Source organism: Taurulus bubalis (assembly GCF_910589615.1).
Source record: "Taurulus bubalis genome assembly, chromosome: 16".
Lineage (NCBI taxonomy): Eukaryota > Metazoa > Chordata > Actinopteri > Perciformes > Cottidae > Taurulus > Taurulus bubalis.
In genome coordinates, this window is record NC_136604.1 from 17,337,421 (window position 1) to 17,361,667 (window position 24,247).

Here is a 24,247-nt window from a genome sequence, read left to right on the forward strand (position 1 = left end):
GACTCGGCTGTCTGGGGTCTTTTCTTTGTTAATTTCGACCTTTTTCTGTCTTCTGCTACAATTCACTCCTACAGTCCAGAGAAATGTACCGCCGGTCAGCGGAAACTGGAAACCACAAGTGAATGAGAGCGAATGTGTTTGTCTATCTATGCTTGTTCGGCCTGTGATACACGAGCAACCTACCTATGTGTCTCTCCCATTTACCCAATGCATGCTGGGATAGGCGTCAGCCCCCAATTTTTTTTTGTTAAATAGATTTGTTATTGATGAACCTATAGAGGTTCTACAGGACATGACTTAGATGATTGCGCTTCAATGTTTTAACTATTCCTTTCAAAATAACTTAACTGTTATTTTTTCTCCCTCTCCCTCATAGTTTCCCAAGCCTTCGTGCAATGTTGACAAATTCAACCTGAAAGTATGCATGTATATTAATCAGAGTCAGACCGCAGTGTCAGCATGGCTGATATAGACCCATTTTAGCTTGTAACAGATACATCATATTGGGGTATACATGATGCTGAGGCAAATTTTGACCAAAAGGATAGACCTTTAGTTTTTGGTTTCTTTTAATATACAGTATACAGTCTTAAATCTTTGATTGGACATACACAGTATGTGCCTATGGCTTCATATGGTCATACAATTCGAGCCATAGCACAAAAAAAGGCTGGACACGCCCTTATCCGAATGTAGTGATGATAACACTCAAATTGAGCTTTTGTCATTGTTCTTTGTTCTGTCATTGTTATATATTTTAACACAAATAAACAGCTGTGCCTGTAGAGTGGTGCAGGAATGAGTCCTCACAGTCCGGGGTTGGCCAACAAAATGACCTCATCCCTGCACCACGCTATGAAATGTATAAGAATGTGATTTGCTTCCACAATGAGACAACTATATACAATAATGTCTTGGTAATTGAGCTGCAATTGCATACAAAATGGTGACCGTTGGATGCAAATGTGTCAGATCATACACAGGCAGACAGCAGTAATGGTGGGAGGGAGCTGACAGTTAGAGAACTGTAAATTAACGTCACAGTTAATATCTGCACAGTTGGTCCATTGGCTGTTCTGGGTGAATCAACATGGTCTGCACCTAAAGTAAAAATGTGTGCACATTTTGTGAGGTGAAAATCCGGAAGTTATTTTTGTCTGAGTAATACAAAACATCCTTAACCCTCTGGGGTCTGAGGTCATTTTCTTGATTTTACATAATTTCTTAAATTCACCTTTTTAAAGACACTTGCATATGATACATACTCATGTGTTGTATATCAAAATTTGCAGAACAGTCTCAGCGCTCTATATAACCATTGCCAAAGGCACAAGTGTAAATAGATAATATGACTCTGAAACTGAAGCTTGATTTATGAAATTCTTCATATCTCTTGTGAAAACATAACTTTACTCATGTGGATGAACTGTTTTGGTGCTTGAAATTAGTTTACCAAAGGTCGTAGGTTCACAAAAGCAGTGGAATATATGAATAAAATGGAAGATACATGTAAATAAATGTCTAATACCAAATTTTGTATTATGGTTTTTTGAGTAGTAGTGTTGTGTGTAACTATTTTCACCAAAATGAGAGAGGGACTGAGATAAAATGGGACTGAGAAATGACTTCATACTACAGATCAAGCTTCATGGGGTTTCCAGAGCGAAATGTTGGTGGTGATTTGTAGCTCATAGTGTATTTTGAAGTGGCTCAGCTTTACTGACTGGATGGTCAATAGTAGGAGCAGATGCTAGTATCACAGCTGCTCAGCGCAGTAATATTTGGAGGTTGGCGATGAGGGCAGCTCATCTGTATGCAGAGCAATGTTATGGCACCACTCAATTCCTTGGCGAGTTCCTCGGCTTCCAGGCTTCTTCTGCGTGTGAATGGAAACCAGTTTCTCGCCCCATCAGGCGGCCATGTGTTAAGCTAGAGTGGGTCTTCACATCTACTTACAGAAAATGCTCCAAAGCCCATACTACAAAGGTCTATGGTTGATATGGGGCCATCAATAATTAATTAGAAACATTTAAAATTGCCCCCTTGTGGAGGCATCTCTTAGGCAAATAAGTAATTAGAGTGGTTGTCCCCCCATGTAATTACAGCCTGAAGTCTGTGCCTCAGCTTCATTACCATATGAACATGTACAGTAAATCCCATGAACTGTGAAAAGTGGGTCCTCCACACTCTAGTGGCTCAGGCTCATGTGTGCTACCAGCGTTTGGGCAAGTACCAGAAAAAACAAGCCTGGGGGAAATCAAGGAGGGGGAGCAGTCTTTAAAGTGAACCGAGGACACTTTCCCTTCATTTCAGTCATCGTCGTAACGAAGGAGGGTGAATAAAACAGATGTTGTCGTGGGGAAAAACAACACCCTCCACCTGAAGAGGATTAATGCGTGATGACTAACACCAGGTGTCCTACCAGTGTTCCCTCTAAGCTGTGCAGGCCAGTTGAAGTGGCCGCGCAATAGATTTTTCAGACCGCGCACACGATTTTTTTCCCAGGGGTTAAAAATCTTTTTTGCTCCAGTGTTTCTGAGATAGGAGTGAGCCATCTTCCCAATAATAAGATCTTTGATGTGACGTGTTGAGTCAGCCGGCGCTGTTTAGGCTCCTCTTGGCGGGCCCTGCTCCAGCAGCTATAGGCTACCATGGCTAAAAGAAAGGCAGAGCAGGCGCCCCAGAAAAAGGTCTGCCTAACGTTCAAACATGAGTGGCTAGATGAAATAGTCCAAACTGACACAGGTAGGATGAAACTTTCAGACATATTTAAATATGAAGAATATGAAGTTATTAAATTGTTTATATAGGCTACCTTTAGGAAAAATGACACCATGTCAATTTAATAGGCCTATAATTATTGTTAAGCACTGCATTAGCATTTTTCTTTCAATGCAGTTCCACTTAAATGTTGTACCTGCTGAGAAATGACTAAACACCTTTGATACTTTTATTTTTTTTATATATATATCATTATCAGTCATAACCAGTGAACCAGTCATAACCTCCCCTTATTGAAGTTCAACAAATATCCTTTAAGTTCAACTAAACTGACTGGTAAAACACCATCATTAAAATGTTCCAAAAAGTCCAGCCATTATAAAGGATATTGAATAAATATCAACCTTGTATACATATTGATGCATTTGCTGTCATCTCTTTGAATCCCCTATGGCTAACGCAGGCTTGTGGTCATTTTCGGCAGATCGCGTGGTTGCGAATTGCTCACAGTGCTGAAATGTGCGCTCAGGAAAAAAAAATGTTGCTCAGTGCTGAAAAAAATTAGAGGGAACATTGTGTCCTACCTCGTACTGCGTGATGAGACCGTTGGGCTCTACGGGCTCCTCCCACTTGAGGAAGATCATGTCGTCGAGCGGGGTGAAGGTCAAGGACTCTGAAGCGATACCGCCAGGAACTACAGCAGAAGAGGGGAGGAAAAAAAACAACCTTCTCTGAAACCAAGACTCCGATCGGGTCCTCAAGTTAATGGACTCCTGCGCAGGAATAGTACCAGGGGGTAAAAACATTTTTGACACAGCGAAAAGGCAGGTGGCCAAGGAGGGATGGAGGAGGGCGAAAAAGAGGGAATAGGGAGACGGAGCAGAAGGGAGGTGATGAAAGGGAACGGTGGACCGGCTTGCTTTCAAGCCCTCAGGATGAATTGAGATTCTGGCTTCTACTGTCTGATAACAGAGCACCGTGTCTTGGAGCATGACAGTCAATTTTTCTTCCTTAGCACCTCACTGACAGAAAGACGGCAAAGTAATCCAACCTGTGAACTGGCTGAGTACCTCTCTGCATGTTTTGGCTTAATGAGATGCGTTTCCCTAAAGCAGAACCTACTTTTTTTTTGGTGGCAAACGCTGGACGGTTTACTAAATTCGGGGGAACAAATTATCATTCACAGTGGACAGCTGGCTCTGGTGCCCCTGTGGCAGCACTTGGTGAAAAGATCCCTCCGGCATTAATGAGAATTAAGAGAGCTCTCACGCTGAGAGAGTAGTCTTAACTAATATGTTACTAAGCCTGATAGTTTTGTGCAGGAAAGTGAAAACACACAGTTTCTCATCTGAAGGGTTTCCAAAAATAAACCCGGCTGCATCTATTTTGAGTGAGTCACATTTCCATTTTAAAGTGTAGGAATTCAGGAAGACACAGGAAATGAAAAAATGAAAGCTGCAGCAATGTACCCCCCTGAATAAAGTGAGACGGCTGAATGAAGTGAGACTGCCTCAGTCTGAAGAACTACCACTGCACAACGTTTCCTTCTTTTTCAAACTCTCCTGGGGACAAATTAGCTTCACGCTACTTTACATCCATACAAAACAAACTAATTGTCTATTGCTGGAACATCAGTGTATGTTTTAATTCCAATTGTAATTCCAATAATTGTCAATTTGTGTTCCTTAAAACAGGTAGTGGAGAGGTCTCAGTGCTGTGACTGAATTATGCAATGCTCCTCTCCTGCAGCATCAGACTTCTTTGACCTGTCTGTTTCCCTCAGAAGCCGAAGCCGTGGTAGGCAAAGCACGGCACAAAGAAAATCCTGCGGTATCCATGAAGCCGTCACAGCCGACTCTCGCTTCCTAGAAGCAGCAGAGAGCCGGCATAAGCAAACTGCTTCGCCAGTGTTTGATTGTTGAGCCCGTGTGAAACAGGCAGGAGGGAGCTGTCACTGGCTGCGGCTCAATTACTGTAGATGTGAGGGTGATGGCGGCTCTCCTTGTGAGATGGGGATTGGGGATTGTCAAACTGTCAGACTGGCATTCAGCGGCTCAAAAGCAAAACATTCCATTGGTGCCGACACACAAAATATCAAGATGGGACAATCACTGCTGTTTTTTTTGGAGACGTGTTTTTTTTACATGTCACTTCCTAACCAGCCAAATCGAATGAGTAAAAAAAATATATACCAAGCTACATTCTGTATGTCATTCAATTTATGTTAATTATTGTAATCCTTCCTGCGATAAGGTAATGTGTAGGTGTACATAATTAACATAAAAGTATTTTCTTCTTCTTATATCCTCCATTGCTTATTATTTTCAAGTGTAGCTGTAAAATTGAAAGAAAAACAATATTCCATTTTAAAGCCGATGCTACAAATGCATTTTGATGATGAAATAAATATATAAAAAGGCTGCCAATTTCATATCATAGCCGTCCTTTCCACTCACTCTCTCCGGCGGGTCAAGAATCTTTCTGAGTGGCATTCAATTACATTGAAAAGTCTTGCTTATTCTACATAACAATGTGCGTTTGACCTTCTATACTTCTACTCTGTGGGAATTTGCATTATAATGTGCCTAATCTGCTGATGTACACAGGAAAAAATATTAATACAAAGATAAGCAAAATCATTTTTACCATTTTGCTACCGGCCACAGCTCTGGCTGATTAATGTTCCACTGGTTTCCATTTAAAAGGCTGATCTTTCCATTTAGCTATGCTGATCCAGCTTATTTTGTGAGTCAATATTTGTCTTTTTTTTCTCCCCGCTGGTAAAAAGCATGGATTTGTGGAAGCAATGTACAACAGTTATCTGAGCATGAGGGAGCAAGCAAAGAAAGCTAGAAATTCAAGAATTTCTGCAGCCAGAGTTGAGAAACTATGACAATAAAGAGCCTCAGTGCATACACAAAAGCGTCCTTGTAAAAAAACAAAACACAAACTTGCATCTTTTGTCCCGTCTACTGCTCACTGGGTGAAATAAAACCGCCCACTCACTGTCTTCCTCCGTCTGGAAGGTGACCTCTCTGCTCTCCTTCTTGCCTTCGGGGTTGGCCAGGGCCAGTCGGACGTGGACCGCGCGGAAGGGCGGCAGGTCTCTCAGGGTGAAGTGAGAGGTGTTACGATCCACGGACAGGCACTCTCGGACGGTTGCGTTGTTGCCGCCGCTGCCCCCTGTCGGCATGGAGTAGCGGTAGCACAGGGACAGAGAGTAGGTGTGACAGCGGGTGAGGTTGTAGCCCAGCGGCTCCCACTGAAGGGCCAGCTGCCGGGGCTGGATCTCTGCAGCCGTCAGACCCCGCAAGGCACGCATGGGCTCTGAGAGGGACAGGAAGCAGAAACCATGTCAATAAAGTGCAAACAGTGAACTCATATTTACCAGCTTCTGCAAAAGGGAACCACAGAAAACTAACGTTAAACACAGTGAAGAAGAAGCTCACTGACATGTTGTTTCTCAGTAAGTAAAGAAACAAACCCAAAGCTACTTTTGGACAAATCGGTTCAATATAAAAGTTGCCGGTCAAAAAAGCTATGCTGATGCATTTCAGATCTGCTGATGTGTATTCTACATTTCTCTTCATTTTACGGTATACACTGTGAAAAGAGTATAAGCAATATTAAAAGAAAAGAAGTTGAGCGACGGAGTTGCTGACCCACCAGACGGAGTAAGACGGTCTGTGAGATTGATATGCGGACTGGTGCAGTCTGCATTCATGCAAGTGTTGCACCATCCATCAATTTAACCTCCATCCTCCCTCAGATGGTCATGAGCTTTGACAGAAAGAACAAATTCACGGATTTGAGCGTTCCTTTTCTGGGTATACGTTGCCATCATCCTGGTGGGGGCGGGGGGGAGTGTGTGCATGTGAGCATGAGGCTTTCCAGATAGCCAGACGGTCAGTTTGAATAGAGCATGTTGAGCTGGTTCAGACTTCTAATCAGGATAACTCTTGATTCTTCCTTGTGGAGGTGTTCTGGGAAGGTCCAATTGGGAGGAGACCCAGGGGAGCGCAAGAGCCAGAGCACGCCGAAGGGATAACATACACCAATCCCGCCTGAGACCAGCTTCGGATCTGCCAAGAGGACGTGACTGGGGAGACAGATGTTTGGCTACTTTGCCGCCACTAGACGTTGACACAAAAATAAAATGGATGGATGGTAGCCTGTGATCAATTTATTTCAAGCAGCAGGGATGATTCTCTGTTGCAGCACAGCTTTGAGATTTGCGCTGACAAGACAAGCATATTTTTACCTCCGAAATGTTACCCGGTGCGGCTTAAAAGAGAAATACTGATGGGGGAAAGGGAGACAGCAACAGTTGCAGCCAACTTTACAAACTTACACTACGAGGTTACAGAAGGGTGAATCGACAAAAACGCATAAAACTGCCTGAGGAAGTGGCGCACAACAACAAAATTCTACATTTCCATCTCTCCGGACATGAAGAAGGTTCCGTTGGAGACCAGTGCGCCTTGGCAGAAAATCATTTGTGAAGCCTAATTACTACTGTCATGTGTGACAGCTGTGATTGCGGTTGTCCGTGTCCCTGTCATGCAAATTGTACAGTTTCGAGCACACAGGGGGGTTATTTCCTTCCTGAAGTCTGGCCTGGATCTTCAAGTGTGCTGCTGAGACACCCTGATAAACCAGGAGGAGGGCAGTGCCTTCGGTGTGGCACCAAGCTGGCAAGTGCAGAGCTGCAGACCCCTGGAGGCCGGAGATAAACTAAACATAGATCAGAAACTGTTGCGTGTATAAATGAAGCAATGGCACGGAGGAGGCATCAGCTCTGAGGGGGACGGACACAAGACAGAGGAGAGAACGTCCTTGCTGATGTGAAAGACGCTTGCTGAGTTCGGCTGATTTGTGTCTCCACAGCCGATACTGGCGCAGGCTTAAAGCCTTTACCAGGATATAGTATCAATCAATCATACAGTAACAATGTACATTTAAAAAATGATATCATATCCATCATGTCAAAGTGGCATGAGAAAATCTGGCTGGATGTCTTTTTTTTTTTTTTTTTTACAGAATCAGCCCTGTATACATTCTAATCCTGCTTTAACCAGGTCTGCCATCAGGGACCCACTGACTGGATGCTCACTTTCTGCTCAAGACACCATTACTCATCATTACAGCGGCACCGCAGCAGGCTCTGTCCTGTCCTCTTCACCAGCCGGTCCACCAGCAGTCCTACCCCAAACTGACATTCAGCTTGATTAGCCTAATCAGACGGATTAGCCAGAGGGTGCAGGCGGGAGAGAGAGTCCGGAGAAGAGATGAGCAAGGGAGGGAGAGGGGGGAAGATGAATGAGGGACAGTCCCTATGGGTCTGCACATTTCATCTCATGCTCCTCATCTCTTAACAGCTGCCCCAGTGAGCTGCCAGTGAGGCCTGTCCCTCCTGCCAGGAGCCATGTTGGAATTATGATGGACTATCAGTGCACACCCTGGTACTTACCATTGAAACCACATGGGCTTTGGACTGCTGACATGCATTTGTGAATGAGTTTCTGCAGGAATCACTTTCTTGAAATGTACCTCTAAATCCATTTGGTATGCCGTAGCTTCACAACAAATGGGAGTAGCAAAAAAGAAGAAAACAACTTGCAATAGTTATAAAGTCCTTATGGCAAAAGGTGTTTGTTGTGGACTGCTTGCATTTCATTAACAGCACCGAGCAGTACAGAATATTTGGCCTACAAGATAGATTCAACTTTTAAAATGTAGGAGTCAAATGCATATGCATTGAGCAGAGAGTCACGCCTTGCAAACACTCTAAATGGTGTCTTCAGCCTGCTTTGCTGTGATAAATAAAGCACTTGACTAACCAGCACTAAAACCGCAGTAAAACTGGCTGTCTGTTTTGTGTCTCTGTTGTATATCCTCATCGGCATTCATGGCATTGCACGTGGTTGTTTACATGAAGAGAGATGGACAGTCTAATAAGCATATTGAAGCATTGAGATGATTGAACTTCAAGAAAAACATGCCAATTTTCCATTGAGGCAATTTTCTAGAAAACTCAAATGTGGGCCATTAGAATCATTTGAAACATTCAGATATTAAATAAACATGTAATCAAGAGACAGGAAGCATTCATGCTGCATAACGCGAGTGGTCACAAAGCAGCATACTGTCCATTTCCAGATGAGATGAGCTAAGCATCATCGGCCCTTGACCAGTGTCTTCAAAATAAAAAAGCAAAGATCTTCACACCTTGAGTGTTGTTCACGTCACTCTGCACTACACATGTATTCTGACTAGGGATTCCTTATTGCGTAACTTGACTTACATTTTTCAGTCATGTGATGTTAAACAAATGGGACATCTACACTCATATTAAAGTACAACACGAACACTTTGGGCACACTATGAAATAGTCAGAAGATGCAAAGAATAGTCGACTTCATAACAAAATCTGAGTACCGTAAAAGTCGGGTTATACGCCGCTACTACCTTCGGTCATTGTCCCCATTTGCACCCCGCTGTAGCCAGCTGGCGCTCATGCTAGTTCTGCGCTAACTTCTGCTAGCTCTCCGCTAACTTCCGCTAGCTCCCCGACAACCACCAAAGGTAGGGACCAGCCCCGGCTCTACACCCGACTTGGGCAGAGGGGACTCGGACAGTAGCAGCAGCAGCGGCCAGTAGCAGTAGCAGCGGGGAGCTAGCAGCAGCGGGGAGCTAGCAGCAGGGGAGCTAGCAGCAGCGGGGAGCTAGCGCTGCTCCTAGCGTGCCACAGCGGGACACTGACCGGAGGTAGGAGCGGCTTGTAACCTGACTTTTACGGCAAATACATTTATTTGCAAATTATGATTCAAGGACCAAAAAAAAAAATGAAAAAAATGGATAACCCTGTTTGTAAGCTTGCTACCAACGAACACGAGCCCGCATCATCCGCTTCGCAACCGAGCTGGTCCACCTTCAACAATGGCCCATGGGGTTGCGGTCCTCTGCACCGGTTTGCATGAAATGTCAAGCCTCAAAGACTGTGCTAAAAGAAATGTCTCTTTGTGGCACATTAGGAAGACAAATTCCTGTTCCTGAGTGTTGTGTGTCACGGGGCCTTTGCTGTCTGCTGCCTCCCTCCGGGGACAAAGCTTCACATCTGAGCAGTGGAAGTTTGACAGTAGGTGGGCGAGAGGAAGACGCTGACGAGAGTGGATCAAAGAGTGTGGCAGGTGACAGGGGAGTCATGCCGTCTACTTGATGGAGCGGCAGTGCTTCCTTTTTCCACCCGGGTGAGCGGCACAGCGACTAAAAACACAGACGAGCGGTGGCGAGAGGATCCTCTGCCTGCATGACACAAGAACCTCAGCGCGAAACGGGCTCTTGAGCTAAATCTTCTTCCACCGCTGGGTTCGAGACCAGTCATTAACCCAGAGGCCGTTGGCACTTCAGATACGAATCTTCACACAGTATCTGTTGTTTTTTTTGTTTCATGCATCTCAAACAAATCCTTGTCGCGCATGTAAATGACTGTAGATAACAACGAGCGCACCTTTTGTTCTCAGTGGCTGCAGGCAAACTACAAGTTGTGACGCGATGTGTCAAAATAGTTTGATGGCGCTCCCAGCTGCCGCTCAGAACTCGGGTGGATCTCAGAGCATCCGAGCAGGAACAGACTCTGAAGACAGTGTTCGCTGCAGGAGCAACCAGATGGTCTTGTGTTTGTTGTTTTGTAGTGTTGCTTTGAGTCCTCGGTTTGCAACAAACTAAAGGCAGTTACATTTTCTATTTAGGGATGTTACATAATCAGCATTAAGCCCAATTATACGAGCATTAATACAGCATTGTACACTATTTTCTATGTAAAGATCTGGTGGCGTGATGTCTGCCTGAGCAGGGAACCTAGTTGCTCTCCCTCTGTGTGTGTTGTAATCCAAGTTCCTCTGTGCTTTGTGTGCATCGTCCGGCTGGCCTGCGCACGCCTTTCAGTGCATGTGAGCGTGACCCACTGTTCGCCATGTGGGGCTCTAGATAAGCTCTGTATTTGTTATTTATTTTAATAAACAACCAATCATGTTGTGCAGAACGGACATACATTCAAAACGTACACTAGTGCACAACGACGCAAAATCTCACTAGTCTAAACCAAGAAAGCCATATTTATTAATCCTTTAAACCTGGACAAAGACCGCCGCGCAAAAGCAGATCTGCTTCTTCCATTCTTAATATTCCAAATTAAAGCCCTAGACATATACGCGTAAATGTTTACTGGTAGCAAATCCACTAAGAGCATTTGGCTAAAAGGAAACGCAATAAAATAGCTTACAGCTTAGGTCATCCAGCAATTTGGCTCAGACAGAAGCTGCTATGGGTCAATAGGATCCCGCTAGTTGGTCCTTTAATTGAAAAAGTGCTAGTATGGGAACAAATTTGGTATAAATAGTTTTGATGCAAAACATGTGTTGTTTATTCGTCTCACCCCCGGTGCGTCGAGTGCTACATGTAGCATCTGTGTGAATGTGTAGTTGCCGTCAAGACGTTAACATGCCAAAGAGATTGCCATCTTAGTTTAGTGTGTTACAGTGTTATAGCATTTGATAACTAGCATTAAACATAAAGTAGAGCTAAAGAATGTTGTTTGTTTTTTGTATCATGTCGTAAAGACAAATACATTGAACTAATGAAGTTTTAAATGTAGGATTAGATGACACTTGAGGCAAACCATCCACAAATTCATGAATCCATCCATAGAGCCATGCGGCTTGAAAAAATGTTTTAAAAAAGGTGCAAAATGCAGAAAGCTAATAATGTTTCATTTTCTTATTTCTAGCCTGGAATAAACATGTTCAGGTAAACCAATATGCTTTGGGTGATAAAAGATGTTTCCCATGAACTGCCATTAGCAGTTCCTGTTTGCTTGCTCTGCCTCACCTGCACACTTGGTCCTGCTGGTCAGAGGGGGTCCAGGTGCTCCGGTCCCTCCCTCCCCGGGCCGGGTGAGCAGGACACTGATGCGGTACTCCGTGTCTGGCTCCAGATGCCAGATCTTATAGGTGAGTGAGCCCACGCCGTGAGTCTCCGTCCACGTGGACTGGCTGGCCCGGTACTGGATCTCCCGCCGAATGACCGGTCCGTCCCCCACGATGGAGTTGGTGTTGAGCTGGATGATCAGATAGGTGGGGCCCGCCCTCAGGAGCTGAGGGGGAGCAATCGGCGTGGGGGGAACTGCAATAAAGAATGCCTCGTCATTAGTACCACCCATCTGTACATATTACCACCTAATGTATAGTGTTTTTATATTTTATATTTTTCTCTTATTATAGTGTGTGTTTATTTCCTTAACGGTTGACTCAGAGAGAGCCCTGCACAAGAAGTCCAATGTGTCTGGACTATTGGTCTACGCACAAATGGCAAATAAAAAACCTTGAACCTTGATTATTCTGTATATATATTTATGTTAGACTGAAGTTTGTGACTGATATTACTTAGAAATAAAAATCCGCCCTTAAAAACACTGATGAAAAACAGTCAAATATTAGTATTTTCTGCAGAAAAGAGCAAAGTCATGCCAGCAAAGGAGAAGTCAAGGATTTCTGTCATTGATTTTTCTCTTTTTTTGTTTTATAGTTTCAATAACATTATTTCTGCTCTGTTAGAGCATTGAGTCATAAAAATCATTTAATCACATTAAGTATATAAGAGAAAGAGAGAGATAGATAGAGAGAGAGAGACAGAGATAGAGAGAGAGAGACCTCCTGAATGCTGTAGATTCTTAATTTTCATTCTAATGAAGCAGAATAAGAGCTTATTTGCATCAATAATTACATACCTAATTAGGTCCTCTCTGCCCATAAAAAACTGCCTTGATGGATAATATGACCCTTATCAACCCGATGAACATCACATTAATTAATCTCATGATGTGAGCAAAGCGAGGGTTGACTGATACACAGTGACTACACAGAGTATTTTATGGCATTATTTATGAGACTATGAAACAAGAAACATTGTCAGTGGTTTACTTAATGGAGTGGTTTAGTGTTTTTCAAATATGATTGATAGTTTATGGATTACAATACATCATTATTATATTCAGTTATTATATGACAGTCACTAATTCCATTAACATTTTGTAAGGTCGGTCAGTTGGAAAGAGGTTAGATACGAGTCCAGGGTTCATACACATTTTGACCAATGGATTTCCATGACTTTTCCATGACTTTAAACCAAATTTCCATGACCAAACATTTTGTGAAATCTCGGTATATACATAAAGAAGTGAGAAAATGTAAAACTTAAACTAACAATGAGAATTCCAAAGGATACATTATACCTTAAATGACACAAATGAATCAGAGACAATAGTTTGATTAAAAGAATAAACATTTATAGATAGAGCGTATGCCTGCTTATATTTTGAGCGTCTTTCTTTTAAAAGCATATTAATTATTTAAACCTCAGCGTAAATGATGACATGAACATAACAAATTTCAATGACTTTTCCAAAACTTTTCCAGGCCTGGAAATAACCATTTTAACAATACATGACTTTTCCAGGTTTTCCATGACCGTAACAACCCTGTGAATCTCATCTGTAAAAAAAAAAAAACTGCTTTAATTGGCCACATCTTGTTACCTCTGACGATGAGTTCTCCAAAGTTGGAGACGGCGGCGCCCCTGGGTGACAGGGTGATGCAGCGGTAGAGGTCCTGCTCCCCCCGCTGTGCCTCCACGTGGAAGGACGCCATCAGCCGCTTGTGGCTCAGCCTGGACAGCTGGGACGTGTCCAGCACCACGCTGTTCCTCCGCTGACAACCGCCGCAGACAGAGAGAGAGAGAGAAAGCAGCAGTGAGCAACCAAACCACCGCACATGTTTACCTGAAGTCTATTCAAGTGATTAAAAATGGGCAGCAGGCCGAGACAAAAACAAAAGAGGGTTGGAATTAACGACAAGCGAGGGCAAGATAATAAATGCTTGATAAATGTCAGGCGGTAACAACAGTGTTGACGGCGGTGAGGCCGCTGACACGGGCCTCCTGGGTTGCGGTTCCCAGCACGGGGGCTTGAGCTGACAGCTCCTCACCGCGGCCATGCTAATGTGTCAGCGCTTCGGGCACAACTGAGAATTGGCTCAACCAGCGGAACACGAGGCCAACGCTCGCAACGAGCCGTTCCAGGTGCGGGGCGACAATATATGCAGCTCCGCTTCGCAGAATAAGCAGATTATTATGTAAACTGTCGCCTGCTTCTTTTTTTAAGTCAGTGGGTTTGACATCTGCATGTTTTAATTGGTTTTAGGAGGATAGGGTGGGAAAAAACGCAGTGCGATGAGGAAATGTGAAATTGCATGTACAGTGGCTGGGTGCGACTGCCGAAAGCTACAGATTAGAACTCGTTTTAACTTTGGCATCAATATAATACGTCTCTTCTTTTCTTCAATTCATGTGTTTTTTTTATGTTTGCTACTTTTCATATCGAAGTGACCCTCTAGTGTACAGCGTTCACGCGAGAAAACAAACTATCCGACATTAAGATCCACCTGCAGGCTTTTAAAACAAACGAATGCTTCCATTAGCCAAGTCTGCAGCGCCTCCTGTCTGGCAGCGCGCCCGCATCACATTGCTCCGAAGAGTTTGGACTCGCAGATGTTTTAAAACGTACACAGCATCCGAGACAGCCGTCGGCAGGCCGGGCCAGAGGACGGCGGTGGAAATATGAGGCTAATTGTTTAAGAAGCATTATGCTAACTATGTGTTTGGACTCCCTGAGTGGAGGTGAGCGGCTTCAGACCGGTCCAGAGAGGACCTCTCCGAAAAACCAGGAGATCAAAGAGAAAGTCGCAATTAGCAGACTCGGTCCTGATGATCAAACGCAAAGCCCAAACAACAAATGGGGGAACAGGAGACGCTAATGGATTGTGATAAAGCTCTATTTTCTGCTCTTACCAGGTTTTTTCTTCTTCTTCTGCTAATGAGAAAAGTAGGGGGGAGCTGAAGAGAGAGTTGACTTAGGAAGAGAAGTTCACTGCAGCATACTGCCAAGTTACAAATGACAAGCCTTGTATTGTTTGTTTGCATTTCCGTGTGTGTGTGTGTGTGTGTGTGTGTGTGTGTGTGTGTCTCAGTCAACAAAGTCGCAAACTCTGAAACTGATACAAAAGAAATTGTCTCTTTCACATGCCGATGATCTTCAAAGGCTTCAATTCAGAGATGAGAGAGGGGTGTGTGAAATGAAATCGGGTGGAAACACAAGGGATGGATCACCAAGTATGCCGAGATCTCATTTGCAAAGCGCCTTCTCCCTGCTGCCGTCATTTCAAAAGCACTTAGATGTGCAGGCTTCAAGGCCAGAGGAGAAGAGTGGAGGCATTCAGGGATGGATTTTTGAAGACTAATATTAGCTCATATTCAAACTAGGAGAATTGAAACTATCTTCAGTTTGTGCATGAGAGAAATGACTTTAGGGGCTTTTTGGTAAACTAAATGCCACCACAATCAAAGAGCTACAAAAGCAAAGGTGCAAACTTAATAATCACCCAAACCCTCAAATGACTCATTTCCCTGCAACACAGACATCAAAAAGACAAACTCAAGAGTCACAAACTTGCTACATTATGTAAGATTACAAAATTACAGTATTATCACTGGTGTTATGCTGATGTTAACGATAATGGCTCCAAATCCCCTTCACAACTACCACTGTAAACAGTCCTTCTCAAGGTTCCAGGAGGTGACTTTTAATAATGTTACAGATTCAGTGTTGTACTTCCATTACGTTTGGGGACTTGTGGAGGACAGATTTTTAAAATAAAAGCAGAAATGTATGGAGCAAAAAGGTGCGATTTCATACATATATACGGTTGAGTTTCACAACAGCGTGCCCTTCTCCCATAATGTTGCACACGTGTCTTTTCTTTTAATCTAAACCCTCCACGCTTGGTAAAAGCCGGCAGCTTTCAAACTCGAAAAACCTTGTTATGCAGGCGTTCAATTAAAATGTTGTGGCCAAAATATGTCACTTCAATGACTTTTTCAGAGCTGCCAAAACTCCCTCGGAGCGTCTAGACAGGTTTCAATCAAAATGTGGCGCGACTGTGTCCACACAATTTCCAGAAAATCTGCAAAAGAAATGAACGCATGCATCCATTACCGGTGTGTGCAGAGGAGAAGTTGGTTCACTGAGTTAATGAGGGCCAAGCATGAAACCTTTTTGCAATACTTTTTTTATGTTTGGTTTCCACTTTTTAAATCTCTAATTGAAAATGCACTAAAAAAAAAAACAGCAGAATGGAACCAAGATTACAGAATACATAAAAAAAAATGACGATGAAGTGTGAAAAGGGGGAGTGTCCCGGTGTGTGTTGATAGAATGTAGATTGGCTCTTTGGGAGTCAGTCGGCAGCGTAACCCTCAGCTTGTCCATCATTTAGTTGTCTGTGCTCAGGTGTAGTTAACTAACCAAGAAAAATGGCGATGCAGAATTTAAATGACGGCAGCTGGGCGTAAACTCCACTGTATTGTCTTTTTTGCACGGCGCTTGAGGTGCCAGTAAAGCCTCTATATTCTCTTGACTGGTTTAGACTCTGCTCGTGTAAACAGCAGCCTGAATGAGACTTAAGCGGGCGTGCGGCCAGCAGCCGTGCATGCAAACTACTGGAAGCCGTCCTGGAGAACACCGTCAAGGCAGCCAAATACAAAGTATTCCTCTTCATCCTTTGTGTTGGCTCTTCTTCCTACAATCTACAATCCCATTCTATTATCCAGGTGCCGGGATGTATGGTTTGACCGTTTCAGCAATGATAATAAAAAAGAAATACAAAAAAAAAGACAAGACACCCACACACGTATATATCTTGTTCTCACCTCCAGGAGGAAGGGCTCAGCCTCCGAAACTTTGCCCGTGGCGACACACTGGAATGAGGCATTCTGCCCGGCATTCACCTCCACGTCACCCAGCCGAGAGAAATGAGGCACCTTGTCTGTGGAAGGAGGACACACACGCTGATGAAAGTGGCACTGGAGCCGGGCATCACTGTCTCAATATATTAAACACACGGGTGTGAATCGGGATGTATTTTGGAGGCTGTGCGATGACTACACGCCCGGGCCTGGATACAACCACACAGACAGGAATAAGTACACATAGCAGTCATGTATTATAAATATCCATAACCCCAAAAAATACTCTGTAGAATCATCTCACGGCCATTGGCAGAAGTTTCCACTTACATAAAGTAAAATACATATCATACGGCTGCATATGACACTAAATAACTCATCAAGTCAGACATTTTTGAAGATTACAGCCGCCCCGGCAAACGCAGACATTCTCCATTCAGTTTGACGGAGAAACAGTCGCCTGCGATCACAGAGACAATGTTATTCTGCAGCATCAAATCCTGTACTCATTTACACATTTATTAGGAATCTTCTGTATCTAGAATATGTATTACATTATTATTTAAAGCCCTATCAAGAACACAAGTATATCCCTATTCTGTCTTCCGCTGGCTCCTGAATTATTAGTCAATGAAATATGAAACGGCAAAAACTGAGATGCAAACGAAGGCAGATTTAACCAGGTGATTCACTGAACATGCTTATTAGAATAGATGTGCTTAATGAATGTATGTGTTGAAATGCATGTGTATTGTGATTATCAAATAGCATACCTTGCAGTTAGTTAGTAACAGCCGTCTCTACAAACAGTTTTACATTGTTTTACTGTAATGTGTGAAACACCAAACAACCGCGCAATAAATCCACTGTGTCGTCATTTAATAAAAGAGCAACATGTTTCCTTAGATGCATTTTTATTTTATTTTTCTCACTAAACAGTGTGTCTGTGTGTGTGTGTGTGTGTGTGTGTGTGTGTGTGTGTGTGTGTGTGTGTGTGTGTGTGCGTGTGTGCGGGATTTTAACAAACTGGGTGATGCATTTCCTTCCTCATAAAATATTGACAAATACAATGTTGCGGAACATATTTTCTAAATTGTTGACGTGTTTGTTAGCGAACGGTCTTTGTCTTTCTGCCTTTTTGTTCGCAAATTGCTACCTATTGGAGCGCTACCACTAGCAACTGTCAATCAGTGGAAGTAGTCCACACGAACGAACACACACACACATATACATATATATATATATATATATATATATATATATATATATATATATATATATATACACTCACCTAAAGGATTATTAGGAACAGATACTAATACTGTGTTTGACGCCCCTTTCGCCTTCAGAACTGCCTTAATTCTACGTGGCATTGATTCAACAAGGTGCTGAAATGTTGGCCCATATTGATAGGATAGCATCTTGCAGTTGATGGAGATTTCAGCACATCCAGGGCACGAAGCTCCCGTTCCACCACATCCCAAAGATGCTCTATTGGGTTGAGATCTGGTGACTGTGGGGGCCATTTTAGTACAGTGAACTCATTGTCATGTTCAAGAAACCAATTAGAAATGATTGGAGCTTTGTGACATGGTGCATTATCCTGCTGGAAGTAGCCATCAGAGGATGGGTACATGGTGGCCATAAAGGGATGGACATGGTCAGAAACAATGCTCAGGTAGGCCGTGGCATTTAAACGATGCCCAATTGGCACTAAGGGGCCTAAAGTGTGCCAAGAAAACATCCCCCACACCATTACACCACCAGCCTGCACAGTGGTAACAAGGCATGATGGATCCATGTTCTCATTCTGTTTACGCCAAATACTGACTCTACCATCTGAATGTCTCAACAGAAATCGAGACTCATCAGACCAGGCAACATTTTTCCAGTCTTCAACTGTCCAATTTTGGTGAGCTCTTGCAAATTGTAGCCTCTTTTTCCTATTTGTAGTGGATGAGTGGTACCCGATGGGGTCTTCGGCTGTTGTAGCCCATCCGCCTCAAGGTTGTGCGTGTTGTGGCTTCACAAATGCTTTGCTGCATACCTCAGTTGTAACGAGTGGTTATTCCAGTCGACGTTGCTCTTTTATCAACTCGAATCAGTCGGCCCATTCTCCTCTGACCTCTAGCATCAACAAGGCATTTTCGCCCACAAGACTGGATGTTTTTCCCTTTTCACACCATTCTTTGTAAACCCTAGAAATGGTTGTGCGTGAAAATCCCAGTAACTGAGCAGATTGTGAAATACTCAGACCGGCCCGTCTGGCACCAACAACCATGCCACGCTCAAAATTGCTTAAATCACCTTTCTTTCCCATTCTGACATTCAGTTTGGAGTTCAGGAGATTGTCTTGACCAGGACCACACCCCTAAATGCATTATAGCAACTGCCATGTGATTGGTTGATTAGATAATTGCATTAATGAGAAATTGAACAGGTGTTCCTAATAATCCTTTAGGTGAGTGTATATATATGTATGTATATATACACACACACACACACACACACACACACACACACACACACACACACACACACACACACACACAGTATGTGTCTGATTTGAGTTACTGCAATGCAGTAAACATTTCACCAGTGATACAAATTTCATTTTTTCAGCTCCCTGAAAAAGGTTATGCTTTAAAATGTGATAAATATATATATATATATATATATATATATATATATATATATATATATATATATATATATATATATTAATCAGATAACAGATTATTGCCTTGATAGTTTTACAGTTAGTAAGCATGCAACATGCCATCACCCCCAAAATTAATTTCAGCCATCATTAATTGTATTATTCACCTGTTGCTTTTCAACTGTGTGATTGTGTCAAAATGTGTTGGCTTGTGAGGGAGGATATGAATCCTCAGATGTTTGCTTGAGAAGAAGCGCTGCTGCTTTTTCATGACTCTGCACATATTTTGAATTCCCTAATGCCTTACTTGGCTCTATGTCAAGCTCCAAAATCCATTACTTTAACTAAAAAGTATTGTGGTCTTCACTGTATCTCACAATTATCTTTTGAATATTAGCATTTCTAGAAGCAAAAAATCAAAAAAAAAGTTGGCACATCATCAACACCCACGCACCTACATCCAAAATAGTTCTCTCACTCTTTTCACATGAGAAAGGTTGAACTGAAGCAAGTTTTGAGATTAAACTCAGAGTGTATATCAGAGTGTATATCAGAGTTTACAAGGCTTTTGGACTCCAGCTGACAGTAATTGTATTTTGTGCTAATTTAAAATAGAACTGAAGTTCTATATCAAAACAGTTCCTGTTTCTCAACACAATGAATGTATTTTTGGCAGAAACAACAAACTACCTTTATTTTAACGCTTTATGCACAGAACTGCAAAATGACTCCTAACATTACAGTTGTAGACAAATGCCTACGATTGCAATAAAGGTTGTTAACGCCAGTGTTTGAGGGTTCAAATCCCAACAAATGACCTCAGCCTGACTAACAATATATTGCTCCCACTAGCTGACAGCAACTGATGTTTTGCTGCCAAGAATAATGTTCCCGTTTCCTACACAACATGAACACGACGGTCAGCACCCGACTAGTTTTTCACCTAAAAACCAAGACCGTTAAACTTGCGCTATAACACCAAATAGTAGACGTCTGGCTTGCGTACCTTAGCAAGTACTGTGAAAATGTTTGATCTCGGTGACATCTTTTTAAAGTCATGTGCTATTTAATAAATTAAACAAGTGCATCTTACTTAACTTGAGTCATATAAACCTGCTGTTTTCATGTTGATGCTTATTGTCTGCCGCTTGACAGAAAACATGGTGTAGTGTGTAAAAAAAAAAACATTCAAAGTGCAGCTTCTCTTCAAAGAAACAACACGCTGAACACAGATTGAGGATGAAATAGATTCTCTAATGCGGCAGGTGAGAAGCTACAGTAACACAAATTCTTGTTTTCCTCACAATTACACGGAAGGATCATTTGCTACCCTATTTATTTATTTTTTAAGTCGCTGAACCTCCATCTCCTGAGCGGCGTTTAAACAATGAGAACTCGGTGGCCTTGTGAATGAAGCCCGTATGTTTTCACATGGAGAGTTGAACCTTTTTCTCAGGGTCCTTTCAGACATGAACGACGATGACGGGACACAATGCCGTGGTTTAATATGCTCCGGGCAAACTGTTTCTGCTGGACACCAACGCGACGGGCAAAATTAAATTCTGATGGAGAGGCCGGCGCTGTCCACACAACACCCACTTTCATCCTTGGTTTCCACAGTAACCAACAGGAACATCTGGCTGAGGATGGCACGATAGAAATTGCACCTCGCATTTGACCTATTACTCATTTTCCCTTTCCTCTCCGCGGCGTCTTTTCATGTCTTTTCTATCCCAGCAATAAGCATCGAGAGAGGGAAACACATTTTCCTCAGGTGCATTTCAAACAACACCATTTCCCGTGTATAAAGGTATGCTATACAAAACTCTAGCAGACTAGAATTAAAGCTGAAGTGAAGACAGAAAACTATAGCAAAGTATACACCCTGTCCTGAAGACAATTGCAGCGGTGTCAATCAGAGTATTCCTTGTGGAGAAAATAAGCGTGCATTCTCAAGTCATCTTTTAGACAAGTGTGCACAGACGCAATTATAGGAGAAGTCATTTGAGGATGAGGCAGTCGCATAAAAACTGAGAAAAGTGTAATTTAAAAATCAAAAAGCGCTGTAGTGCGGACGTGTGACCCGTCTAGCTTTAATTAATGCGGCTAAACACAAACGTGGGCAAGGTAATGCGATTCACAAGCGCTTTCTCGACTGTGTCTGAGACGTCGGTTCACCAGATTAGTAATGCCGCCTTATGTTCTCGATGCAGGAGAGATTTGTCCAGACTGAAACGCGTGTTTGGAATAAAAGGCGCGGGGACTCCAGAGGAAAACAACACAAATGTTGAATGAGTGGGAATTCGAACTGAACAGCAGTTGCCTTTGACTCGAATCTTTCCTGAAGGGGAATACCATTATTCTTGCCGCCTGTGGGGAAATTTCTGCCAGCTTACTAATGTTTACTTACATCTTTGTGTGATAGTGTGTGTTTTTTTAAGGGTCGTAACGGGCGACTGCTCCTGCGGCTTCACCAGATAGCACAAAAAGCATAGCGATTGCACACGTATGGCTGTTTCTGAACTTGGCTTCTGTTTGTGTACGAGGAGATGAGTGTGAATATCAATCGTGCTCCATGATTCATGGATGTATGTCGTACATTATATGAATCTGTTTCCTGGCAGGGACACTGAGCTAATGGGAATGGGTTGAAGCGGGTTGAAGCGCCACCATCTGGAGCTAAACCCAGAGCTAAAGGGCCAACGCTACCGAACTCAAAAACTCCATTTAAAATGACCATGGAAACGCATCCGGCTCCTTTGAGGACCGGGTGACAGAGGGCGAGGTATCAAACTTTGAGATGAGCTCGGGTAAACAAAATATATGAAAATGATTTGCGATGGTTTTAGAAAACGTTATTCCAGTTCATCTGCTGGTTTCCCAGTGAGGGTTCAGTGATTTTTCAGTGGACCCAGAAAAATATATCTGAATTTCATGAGCTGATGAATACCCAACATTATCATTCATTAAAATTTCCCTAACGATTTTGCGGCTGCAAAACAATATTACTGTTCTCACAGAAGGTCAGTGTAGATCTGAGCCAGATTTGATGATAATAACAGGATTGTTGGAAATAAGCTTCAATCAGTTCATGAATGAGGGCAATGTTTAAATGTGCATTAATTGTTTTGGGCCACATTAGGGCAGCAGAACAAGCTAAATACATAACATATAACAAATTAAAAAAGCTCTCATTTGAGCTCTGTTCGGGTGCCAACCTCTGAGAAGAAATATGTAGGTCTTGAGCCGCTGGAAGCTGCATAATGTTCACCAGACCACAAACTGCCTTCTTTTCACCTTTGCCTCTTAAATTGAAATAAACCAACATGATGCAATAAAACACTCACTGAAAAAAAAAAAAAGGAATTCAACAGAGAAACTAATAATAATAGTGACGATTATCTATACCGCATATGTGTGTGTCTAAAACCTTGCATTATACCCAATTTTGGTTAATGGCATTCCATATGTCATTATACCACAATTATTTTCACTGTTAAATGAGTTAATCTGTTATTTAATAAAATGCCCATAATGGCATTTTTAATTGAATCATGTTATTTTCTGTTCTGGCACCATGTTATGTCGTTTTGCTTCAACGCTTTAACGATGACTACTTCCATGCACACCAATTACATCAGATTTAGCTTTTGTCCACGGCATGCACAAGTGCTAACCATCTTAAAAACAGCACAGCGGTGAGAGAAAAGAGTCCATTTTAAACATCGACACAGAGCCTGTGTACTAAAGGACTGAAGTGTGGGGGTATAATGGTATAATGCTAGTCATAAACCGAACAGAACATAATGTAACACTACCGGAGCCCATAAAGCTTGGACCCGTTGATATCCCAGTGATGACAAAGGAAGAAAAAACCTCCCAGAGAAGATCAAAGTACAACCACCAACTGTCCTTTTCCTGTCCGTAACATCACATTAGCTCTAAAAGCGCCCGACTGTGAGCTTAGCGATCAGACGGAAAGGCCAGCCATTCTGCCCCGGACAAAAGAGAAGCCTCCTGCAGTGTTATTGTGACTGTGACACTCGGACAGGTAATGCCCCCCCTACCCCCTCCCTGTCAGCCGGATGGGCTCATCGTCTTCAATCACCTCCAGGAAACTGCTCCTGAGGTTTCCCGGCACGGGCTTTTCGTTGTTCAGCCGGTTTCCCGCGGGCTCAGTAAAGGTCAGCAGGTATGCTACGAGCGGGGCGGATCGGGTACTTACAACAAGGGTAATTGAGCAGCACAATGTCGTCCAAGGCGATGTAGCCCTGTCGCTCATCGGAAACGGTCGCTTCAAAGATGACCTGTGGAGACAATGGGTAAATTAAATGACTGCAGACCATTACATCTTGAGCGGCGGGTAGACTGACGATATAGGAAATTAGGGAGATGGGGTCCAAAGGCCTGTCAAGAACAGACATGCACAGAGTTTTTCATTAATTCCATCGTACATTTAAAAGAAAGTTCCATTTTAAAACTTGCTATTGCCATTAAAATGGTAATCTGGAAAGTTTGTAATATTTCTGGTCCAGTTTTCCTTTCTGGTATGTTATACCAATAACAGCTGTAATAGAATATATTTGCCAAAACACCTCAGAATAAAAAAACAAGACATCTTTAAAGCCACTATTTAATACAAAGCTACGGGGTCAAACAGGGAAGAAATGCCATAGAAGAGGCACAGATGCCAAAATCTGCACTAACACTGGCCTGAACTGACAGTTTGTGGTTTCAGTTGAGTGAATAAATTGAGTAAATCGCATCAGCAGGCGTCTAAATTTGCATGTTTGTTTCTGTAAAATTCCATATTAATAATAATATTATTAATACTAATAATACATTGTATTTTTATAGCGCTTTAAAAAGGTACTCAAGGCACTTTACTTGGTAAAAAATATGAGCTAGCCTCAGTTGGTGAGTATTGACCGTCCACTCCTTGCTAAAATAGCTTGAAGCATATTTTGAGTACTATTCGTTCATTATTTTGTTGACCTCGCCTCCAAGGTG

General features: G+C 42.7%; 1 protein-coding gene across 1 annotated transcript in view; it reads right to left on the reverse strand.

Moving 5' to 3' along the window:
• ptprua (protein tyrosine phosphatase receptor type Ua) overlaps positions 1-24,247 on the reverse strand; it is a gene marked incomplete at both ends in the record, with an annotated part of 160,417 nt that overhangs the window by 45,405 nt on the left and 90,765 nt on the right. The window contains 6 exons of the mRNA XM_079232223.1: positions 3,306-3,415; positions 5,728-6,048; positions 11,611-11,904; positions 13,316-13,487; positions 16,543-16,658; positions 23,463-23,544. Of these exons, the coding sequence (XP_079088349.1) occupies positions 3,306-3,415; positions 5,728-6,048; positions 11,611-11,904; positions 13,316-13,487; positions 16,543-16,658; positions 23,463-23,544 (1,095 nt within the window). The remainder of the gene's footprint in view (positions 1-3,305; positions 3,416-5,727; positions 6,049-11,610; positions 11,905-13,315; positions 13,488-16,542; positions 16,659-23,462; positions 23,545-24,247) is intronic.